Raw genomic sequence first — 9,947 nt, 5'->3', positions numbered from 1 at the left:
ATGACTGTGATGACGGACGGTTACATAGTGCAGGCGGGGCCTGTCACTTGTCGTCATCACGTCATTTGCCTAAAGGCGTGATTAAAGGTGTCTTCAGCCAGGACACGCAGGAGCGTGATATCCCATAGTACATATGTTGTACCGAGTGAATCGACTGAAAGGGAACTCACAACATGCGGAGGTAAAGAAGCTCTGAGACCTGGAAATAATCTGACTCCTGACAGGAATGTTGTGGATCAAACAGTTTGTTCTCGTCTCAGAGCCGCTGACCCAGTTTCCACCTGACAAATGAAAGGGAAGCGAACAGTTTATTTTCTGAGCCTGAACTTTATTTTTATTCTTAAAACAATCAGAACAAAAGGCAAACTTGGCAAAAGCTGAAAATAGTAAAGCTGCTAAAGGCTGAAATGAGCAGAACAACAAAAACAGAAAAAGATTGAACCGGAGGCTTGGTTCTGCAGAACCCGACTGACGCTTCAGGACCGGTTCTTCTCGTGTGTTTCTCAGGTGACCCACATCAAGGCTCCGAAGACGGCCGAAGACGAGTTCATCGAGATTCAGAGCGCCACGGGAACGCCGGTGCAGCGCTGGGCTGTGCGCTCCTTCACCCTCTGTAAGCTGGTAGGTGGAGACCTGAACCGGGCCTGAGACCTGAACCGGGCCTGAGACCTGAACCGGGCCTGAGACCTGAACCGGGCCTGAGACCTGAACCGGGCCTGAGACACAAACTGGGTCTGACACAGAAACCGGGTCTTGACCTGATTTCATGACAAGGACTGAGTCTTCCTGTCTGTCTCTGTTGAGGTCAAAGTGGATCATGAATCTGGTTCCCCTAAAGTGGGATGAGTCTGATCCAGGGTCTGATCCAGGACCAAACTCTGGACCAAACCCTGGTTCTGTTCGGTTCTTGTTGTTTGGACCGGGTCTGTGGAGCCCGTGGGTTCTGACTCTGGACTAAGGAGGTTCTTGTTTTTGCTGCAGGTTCTGAGAAACGTGGCGTCTCTGCTGTCTGCAGAGCTGAGGTTCGCCACGCTCTTCATGGCCATCATCTGGTTCTGCATGGCCTTCAGGTGGGTTCTGTCTGCCAACCCGGTCCGACCCGGTCCCAATGAGCTCACTGAGCTGCAGAGTTTATTCTGTGCTTAGAACCACGATGGAGCGTTCTGTCTCCTGAAGAGAACGACTGAGGGTGTGTGTGTGTGTGTGTGTGGGATTGTGAGTGTGGGAGTGTGTGCGTGTGTGTGGGAGTGTGTGTGTGTGTGGGAGTATGTGCGTGTGTGTGTGTGTTAAAGGACAAAGACATGCAGTGTGTGTTTGTGTTGCAGTTATTATGGTCTGTCCGTATGGTTCCCCGACATGATCAAACATCTGCAGTACAAAGAGTACGAGTCCAAGGTGAAGGTGAGGAGAACCTGCAGCTCTTCTCTCTGTCAGGTTTCTGTACAAACAGCCCAATAATTATAAATAATTTACAGTTACTGAGGAAATAAAACGTTAGATTTAATTTAGTGAACCTGATTAATTTAAGCTCATGGAGAGAAATTAGATTTTTATCAAGCAAAGCTCTTTAACAGTTCGATGAGCTGGAACAATTTCACCTTCTTCTCTGTTTGTTCAGACGTTCCACCGAGAACGAGTGGAGAACTTCCACTTCAACTTTTCTCTGGAGAACCAGATCCATCAGGAGGGAGAATACATCCGAGACAAGTGAGTGGAACACGAAGCTCCCGGGTTCTTGGAAACGTTCTGCTCTGTAGTTGGACTTTTTCTGAAGAAACAGTTTTTTATTCCTGGCAGCTCTGAGCCGTGATGGTGACGGAGAAGTTGTTCTTCTTCTGACTCTGAAAGCTCTAAAAGCTGAGGGGAACCAGCCAAGTTAACGAAGCTTCAGAGGAGGTTAAAGTCATCATCATAAATAAAATAAATCTGACCTGAACTCAGTTTTTATTCCTCTAAAGCCCCTTTTAGGCCTTACTCTGATTATCTGACAGCAGATAAATTTTCCCCCTTTAAGAAATGAAATAAAATAGTATTCACAACACTCAATAATGGTCATTTTTAACATAATGAAGGCATTTATCCTCTCTAATAACACTGGAGTCCCAGAGGAGCTTCAGCAGCACCTGAGGAGCTTCAGCAGCACCTGAGGAGCTTCAGCAGCCAGGTGTCTCCAGGATCAGGATCCTAAACTAGTCTTAAAGTCCGATAAATGAAAACTTTTTCTGCTCTTTATGACGCTGACAGATCAAAAAGTTTCAGATGTTCACACCTGAAAGGGGCTTCAGAGTATTTGAAACTGTAAAATGTTTTTATCAGCCAGGGGAAGTATGGGTGCAGAGGGGGCTGCAGCACCTCCTGGTGGACGCTGGAGGACATGCATGTCCAGATACTTGAGATCAGTGGTCTCCAATTATGGTCCTCAGGGCCACCATCCTGCAGGTTTTCCTTGTTCCTCTGCTCCAACACACCTGATCTGAATCAGTGGCTGATTAACAGGCTCCTGCAGAACATGAAGAGGTGATTTAACCATGAATCAGGTGTGTTGGAGCAGAGAAACAAGGAAAACCTGCAGGATGGAGGACCTGAGGACCAGGACTGGAGACCCCTGCTTTAGATAAAGAATTAAATGAAAAAAGCTGCGTGTGTTTAGATGATAATCCTGATGAGCTGCAGGTGAGTTGTTGTTTACCTGTGTGAAAACTTTACAGCTGCCAGATGTGACTTTATCTTCCTCGGCACGTCGGAGGTCCCTCGTTAAACTGAAACATCTGGAATCTTCTGGGAAAATGAAGTTTTTGGAAAATGAGCTTCAGTCTTTGTTGTTTCTGTTCTGTTTTTCTGCCTCCTGTTTGCTTTAAAACATTCATAACTCATTCACATTTTTACCGTAGAGCTTCAATGTTAGCTGGACTTGGAGCTTTTCTATGATTTCTCTCATGAAACGATGCGCTCCCTCTCGGAGAACATATACAGTACGTCCCCCTGCTGTATATAAACCAACTTCTATGGGCTCGGCAGAATGGAACCGACAGAACGGGATCCAGCTCCCGCCTGGATCGTAGCAGAATGTGCTGTGTTGCCATGGAGACGACCCTTCCACCATTTTCAGCCCAACCTGCCTCTCAGACAGGAAGCAGTGCATGTTGGGAGTTTGCACATTTGTCCGGTTCTGTCCATTCTGCAGCAATAGAAGTTAGTGCATGTTTACTGGAGGCCTTTCTCAACCTGCGGTCGTGTCTTTGCTCGAGTTCTCTGCGTGTGTCAGAACACGCACAAATAAACACAGAATTAAATCTTATAAAGTCATATTTTATTCACCGTGGAAGAAAGTAAACACATCAAATGTTGAAACTAAGAAACCATCTGTAGGAAAAAATCAGGTAACTTTTAATTCTTTGGCAGCAGAACATCTCGTTAGCAAAATTGCAGCTAAAAGCTGAAATTAAAGCAAATCTACTGAAGATTTCAGAGCACAGTTTTCCATAGATTTAAAGAAAAACTAAATAAAGTATAACGTTACATAAACAGAAGTTTTAGCTGTTATGTTCTGAACGAGCTGAAAGTTTCGAGTCCAAAAACAGGCAGAAGAAACTAGAAACAGGAAACATCGTGAATGTTAAAAAATATCCAGTTTTTTAAGAAGGAAAAGAGTAAACTGAGCCAAAATGGAACCAAAGAAATGCAGAGCCGGTCCCTCCTGTTCTTTGTTAAACTTCCAGTCACTGTGAGTCGAGGTCCTTTAGTCAGCTGGTCCCAGGTCGTCCCCGCGTCCCTGCAGGTTCCCGGGAACTGAGAAAGGCCCTCTGTGTGTCTGCTGGTCTGTGTCCCATCCCATCCTCACAGGTTCGTCCGGATAGAGATGAAGTCCGTCAGGTTCGAGGACTCTCTGTTTGAAGACTGTCTCTTTGAGGACATCAGGTCCACAGACACCGTGTTCGAGAACTGCACCATCCGCTCCACCGTTTTCTACAACACAGGTGGGTTCACCTGGACTTTCTCAGGTCTCACCTGCTGAGTCATCCCTGATTGAGTCTATTTTAACTTTTAATATTTCATCCTGGTTGAACTTCATTCATATAAAACCTGATCTCCTCACGTCCACTCAACAGGTGCTAAAGATTATTTATACAAAATCATTTCTACCATCTGCAGTAATATTTTTAAAAACACAGCCTAATGGTGGTGGATTAATGGTGACAATGTGGTGTTGACGGAGAATTTCTGCCACAGAACTGACAGACAAACGATCGTTCAGCTCCACATCAGTCTGAACTTCCCAGCAGACTAAAAACCCGACATTTACAGAAAGCCTGAAACCCAAAGGGCTCCTTACGAGTCCTTGGTGGCCACCGGTGCTCCTCTGAACCTCCACCTGTTCTCTGCAGACCTGTGGGAGGAGAAGTTCATCGACTGCAGGATGGAGAACACAACGTTTGAGCACAACAAACATGGCTGCCACCTGGACACAGTGGAGGAGAACGACGTGCTCATCTACCTGGTCAGCTTCCTGGGCAGCCTGGCGGTCTTACCGGGCAACATCATCTCAGCGCTCTTCGTGGAGAAGCTCGGCAGGGTTAAGATCATAGGTGATGCACGCAGACAACACAATGATATGTTGGGTTTCAGGTGCAGCTCTGTCACAGACACCTTCTGGTCTCCTCAGGTGGATCCATGCTCATTTCTGCCGGCTGCAGCTTCCTCCTGTTCCTGAGCTTCAGCCAGTCCACAATCATCGCTCTGCAGTGTTTGTTCTGCGGCGTCAGCGCCGCGGCGTGGAACAGCATCGAGGTAGTGACCGTGGAGCTGTATCCTGCTTCAAAGAGGTACGAAACTCACCTGGACTGTAAAACATCAGCATTCAAGCATCCAAACTAAATGCTCACGTCACAGAGAGGATCAGGTTTTATAAAGTCCTGCTGGGCAACATTCAGTCAGTTTGCATCATCCGGTTTCCACCTCTGACCTCTGACCTCTGACCTCATTCAGACAGAAACAGGCTCCTAAACTCAGAGGACGAACCAGAGATGTGTCGACAACTTAAAGTTTAAACGTGATCTTTAGTCTCTTTGTTCCCAGCAGCCGGTCACAGAGACAGTCTGGATCCATGAAGAACATCTGGACAGAAAACAGGATTTTAGCTCCAGCAGGTGATCCTTAAAGAGCCGTTAGATGTTCAGTGAGGACCATCGAACGTCCATGACAGTCTGAGTCAGAGCCACCTGTTTTAGGCCCATTATCAGCTGCTGTTTCCTGAAATGAACGAACAGATGGATGTGAACTGGCTGACAGACCCGCAGGATCAGTTTTCATACCAGCAAACTTTCTTTGATGTTTTTAGGCTTTGATTTAATCTGGAAATCTTGACTTTGTTGTAATGTTGACCTTTGACCCTTGAATTTCTGCACATGGTAAAACAAAGAACTCCAAGATACAGGGCTCCGGGTCTGAATGTTGTTTCTGTGGCAGGGCGACGGCGTTCGGCGTGCTGAACGCTCTGTGTAAGCTGGCCGCTGTCCTTGGCAGCTCCATCTTCGCCAGCTTCGTGGGCATCACCAAAGCCGTCCCCATCTTGCTGTCCTTCACCGCTCTGGTCTGCGGCGGCCTGGTGGCCCTCAAACTGCCCGACACGCGACAGAAGATCCTCCAATGAGGCGCCGTGGAGTCGGGAGGGGGCGGGGCCAAAACATATCCCCTTCGTGTTGGAAGCTCTTTGACTTCATGCTGCACAGGAACAAGTTATCTGTTCCAGTCAAACGCCAAGCACTCGTTTCTCCATGTGAACATCTTCATCTGGGGGGGGGTTATTAACCATCAGTGATGATGATGTGAGGAAGGTCTAAATCACACCATCCATCCTCTGCTTCCTTTCATCAGCAGCAGCTTCATGCATGATGAGGAACTTTTGTCTTCCAGCACCTTTAACCAATAACTTCATGTGTGTTTGTGACGGACGCTCGTTTTCAAAAATATTTAAATATTTCCTCTCTAAACCCAATTTATACCTTCAAAACCAGATCCTGCTCTCACACAAACAACAAATGATCTAAAACCTGCTGTAACTTGATGTTCAGTGGATAAAAGTCCCAGTTTTGTCTCCATCATGTTTACATGAGCAGCCATGTTGCAGGAAGCTGATTGTCTGCCTGATTTGGACACTGAAACTCATCTTTAATGAAATGCAGCATTTTAAATCAGCTGCAGCAGGGGCGCCACCAAGGAGGCCCTCACAAATTATTTACTCGTCCCCCAACACCTGATAAACCTGCTTTAAGATGGCCGCCACAGCTGATCAACCTTAGCAAACACAAAAATGACAATAACTTAAATATATTAGGCTATAATTTTGTGTGGTAGTAGCTCAGAGTGATCCCTAACACATAATCTGAGCTCTAACATATTGATAGGTGGCGGGTGACATGCATCCTTTCAGAGAGTTTCAGAGAGGACAAACTTCAGTTAGGATCCAAAGAGACCAACCAATGTTCTTCCAGGTTCGATGGCCGTCTGTTCGCCCGTTTATCGCTCTCCTTGGGGCTCAGCTGCGTCCTCCCATCGCCTGGGTAACGTCTATCTCTGTCTCCTGTCCAACAGTGGACTGACTTTATGACGTGGGTCGTCCCGCTGCCTGAATTAGACTCTGGTCTGGGCTCAGAGCCCTCTGGTCCCGGTGTCCTGCTAAGTCCGGGTTCAAACCTCTGAACTCTGTCTCTAGTGTGGTGCAATGGTCCTGCTGTGGAATAACATCTGCATGATCGACTCTGAGTGCTGACACTAAGCTGAGCGCCTGTGGCTGTAGGCCGTCCATCAGAAGGAGCGTGTTGGTGACGGAGCGGCTCCTTCCTTCACTGCAGTTTGAGAATCTGACAACAAACTAAGGTTCTGTTCAGCTTTTGGAGACGTTCTGTTAAACTGAGGGGACGTTCTCCTCCGGAGCAGCTTATATTCCCACAGATTAAATGAAGTTTGTGTTTTGATCGAGGAGCGTAACGAACCGGTTCACTTCATTCCACTTCATCCCATCAAACTAACATCGGTGAAAAGTCCCGTGGATTTATCTGTGTCCTGAAGTCCAACAGTGTGTCTCTTCCTGTCCTCTGTGTGTCCTGCATGAAACCTACTTCCTGCTTCCTGTTTTAGTTGATTATAAAATCATTGTTGGTGTTGTTGAATCTGATTACAGCACCATCTAATGGAGAAGCTGCTGAAACGCATTTGTTTAATAATGTACATTTTGGGTTGCAGTTTGTTGTTCTTTCTGACAGAAAATAAGAAGAATAAGTGATAAAATTCACTGCTGGTTGATCTCCATCCCATTTCTTCAGTTTGTGACGTTAGTTTTAATGTTTTGAAATCTCAGGACATCGCTGGTAAACTTTTATTTGTTTGAATTTCGTTGGTTTTGGTTGGACACTGGTTGTGTAAGTGACTGCATGTCTGTCTGCTGTTTCCTCTTGGCTCTGTGTTAGTGTATAAATGTAACCTGGTCTGAGTCTGAACTGTGTTTTTACTCAATAAAAGAAGAAAAGATCAGCACTGATGATGATTGTTGGCTTCATATTTGACCAAGTTTATTCTCTTCTCACCTGTTTCTTCAAAGCAAGGAGTTCTTATCACTTTAATAAGGAACATCTCTGGTGCTGACTCATAAACATTTAAAGGTTAAAGAACAAACTTGTATAAAAATAGATCAAAACGTGTCGCTCCATCAGGAACCGTGAGCTCGGACGTTTGGTACCAGAACATCATACATCATAAACAGAACCAAGTTTATTCAAAGGCTCCTTTGCTTCTCTTCTGCTTTAACAATCATCACAGTTTTCTGTTTGTTGAATATAATTTGAATCCTGTTTGTTCAACCTCACTTTGGTTCTGAGTCTAAAACCCTAAAATTTGATCCTGACATTCTTCTTGTTTCAGATCCGTTTCATTCGTTTTAGAAATGTTTCACCTTCTGTAAACCTTCTTCATCGCTCCACTCTCAGCTCCGTCAGTCCTGCTGAAGTTCTGATATCTGGCTGCTGAACCAGTCCAGAACCTCCAGTTTGTTCTGCTGAACCCACTTGATGTTCGCCTCGGTCCTCTCTAAGGCCTGATCCACAGCCAGCGTCGCAGAACCGAACCCTGTGGCCTCGTGCTCCTCCACGAAGTCCAGCAGCTGCCGGAGGGATGGCAGGACCAGCGGGTCAAACATCTGGACTTCACCTTCAGATCAAAGTCATGAAGACAACTTACCTGTTGTAGCTCAGCAGGTGTGGAGAACCTCGCTGTGACCCCAGAGATCAACGAGGCGAAGGAGAACGAGCCGACGCCATAACTGGAGAGAAAAAAGTTATTAGTTCCTGAGGTTTCACTGCAGCTTTTCAAAATAAGAGCTCTCAGCAGCAGGAATGTGACCCTTTGGTACCAAACAAGCTGCAGGTTCTGGACTATAATGTCAAAGTCCTGTTTGGAGACATCAGGGCTGAGTTACAGGAAACATCAGCACAGGAACTAACGACACATCTGGATTTAAAGTTCTGAAAAACGTTTCCATCACTCAGGATTTGTGTCTGAATAACTGTTAGAAAAGATTTCATTCCAGATGATTTTTTAGAGTTTTTCAGTCGGAGAGAAGTGAAACTTTCAGCTAACAGGATCCAAAGTTCTGGTTTAATTTGGGTCACAGTTCCTGTGTCAGCGCCGGCCGGCCCGAGGGATCCTCACTCTGTGAACAGAAACTCCCACTGCACCCGGAGGAAGTCCCAGCTCAGGTTCTGTCCCGCTCTGTTAGCAGCTACAGCCGTGATGACGGAGGTGGCGTCCTGCTTACGGATCATGGAGGAGTTCAGCGTGTACGACAGGTACCTGCGGAAACAGGACAGGAAGTGATGTCACAAACACTTCTTCTTCTGCTGACTCAGCGCTCCAGCTGTTGTTTGTGCTGACTCAGCGCTCCAGCTGCTGTTTGTGCTGACTCAGCGCTCCAGCTGCTGTTTGTGCTGACTCAGCTCCAGCTGTTGTTTGTGCTGACTCAGCGCTCCAGCTGCTGTTTGTGCTGACTCAGCTCCATCTGCTGTCAGATGTGTCCCTGCAGAGCCCGATGAAGGTCTCAGGTGGAGGACGAAGGTGACGCACCTCCTCAGCAGCTCGGTGTCGGCGCTGCAGGCCAGGGCGGTCAGCAGTTTGCTCGCCTCGCTGGCGACAGACGCGTTTTTAAACTGAGACCAGCCGAAGTCCCACTCGGCCGGCCCGCCTGCAGCCACGGCGCTGCAGTAGACCGCCGAGCGCAGGTTGGGGTGGATCCTCAGGAGAGAAGAACAAACGGCTTTTATTCACCAAATGTTGAAACTATTACCAGCTTCAGTTTCTGATCAACACAAAGAGTTCATTATTAACACTTCATGGTAATAATAAACATGCAATAAGTTAAATATTTACTGAAACATAAATAATTATCAGTTAGTAACACTGAATATATTTCAATTATAGGAGCCTCAAACTAAAATACATTCAAAGATTACAAGTTCAAATAATTTAGTAATTATATGTTGATATTTTTGAATTAATAAGATTAACTGCTCACAATTATTGTTTTATTATTTTATTAATAAAACTGGTAATAAATGTGGTTATATCTAATAATAATATATATATTTAATTTAGTTCTGATTTTATTTGTTTGATCAACAAAAATGTTGTTTTTAGCCTAAAATTCTTTTTTCTTACTTCCTAAATGATTTCCTGTTTGTTTCCATCTGATTGTGACGTTAAACTCACGGATTGTGTGAAGGAGTCTCCATCCACTGTCGGAACCAGGTTCTGCTCAGGTTCTGACACTCAGTGAGGCCGGTTCTGCAGGCCGTGAGGACCGCGTTCACCTGGTTGTACCTGCAGGAGGAGACACACCCGTCACACACCCGTCACACACCTGTCACACCTGTCACACACCTGTCCTATACCTGTCACAC

The 9,947-nt window shown here is 46.1% G+C and overlaps 2 protein-coding genes across 2 annotated transcripts in view; one reads left to right on the top strand and one right to left on the bottom strand.

The window, feature by feature from the left end:
- The window catches only part of LOC108251446 (synaptic vesicle glycoprotein 2B-like), a 21,090-nt gene extending 13,552 nt beyond the window's left edge, over window positions 1-7,538 (top strand). Inside the window, exons 5-12 of the mRNA XM_037978287.1 lie at window positions 508-621; window positions 982-1,070; window positions 1,326-1,401; window positions 1,619-1,707; window positions 3,844-3,977; window positions 4,386-4,586; window positions 4,664-4,823; window positions 5,467-7,538. Of these exons, the coding sequence (XP_037834215.1) occupies window positions 508-621; window positions 982-1,070; window positions 1,326-1,401; window positions 1,619-1,707; window positions 3,844-3,977; window positions 4,386-4,586; window positions 4,664-4,823; window positions 5,467-5,650 (1,047 nt within the window). The 3' untranslated portion in view covers window positions 5,651-7,538. The remainder of the gene's footprint in view (window positions 1-507; window positions 622-981; window positions 1,071-1,325; window positions 1,402-1,618; window positions 1,708-3,843; window positions 3,978-4,385; window positions 4,587-4,663; window positions 4,824-5,466) is intronic.
- An 11-nt stretch (window positions 7,539-7,549) lies between these two features.
- LOC108251443 (aminopeptidase Ey) overlaps window positions 7,550-9,947 on the bottom strand; it is a 10,351-nt gene continuing 7,953 nt past the window's right edge. The window contains exons 19-23 of the mRNA XM_017441759.3: window positions 9,757-9,867; window positions 9,115-9,282; window positions 8,704-8,844; window positions 8,233-8,314; window positions 7,550-8,155 (exon numbers count right to left, since the gene is read on the bottom strand). Of these exons, the coding sequence (XP_017297248.1) occupies window positions 7,988-8,155; window positions 8,233-8,314; window positions 8,704-8,844; window positions 9,115-9,282; window positions 9,757-9,867 (670 nt within the window). The 3' untranslated portion in view covers window positions 7,550-7,987. The remainder of the gene's footprint in view (window positions 8,156-8,232; window positions 8,315-8,703; window positions 8,845-9,114; window positions 9,283-9,756; window positions 9,868-9,947) is intronic.

This window comes from Kryptolebias marmoratus, linkage group LG11 (assembly GCF_001649575.2).
Source record: "Kryptolebias marmoratus isolate JLee-2015 linkage group LG11, ASM164957v2, whole genome shotgun sequence".
In the NCBI taxonomy this organism is placed as follows: domain Eukaryota; kingdom Metazoa; phylum Chordata; class Actinopteri; order Cyprinodontiformes; family Rivulidae; genus Kryptolebias; species Kryptolebias marmoratus.
The sequence above is the reverse complement of the archived record's forward strand: the minus strand, read 5'-3'. Positions and strand labels throughout refer to the sequence as shown.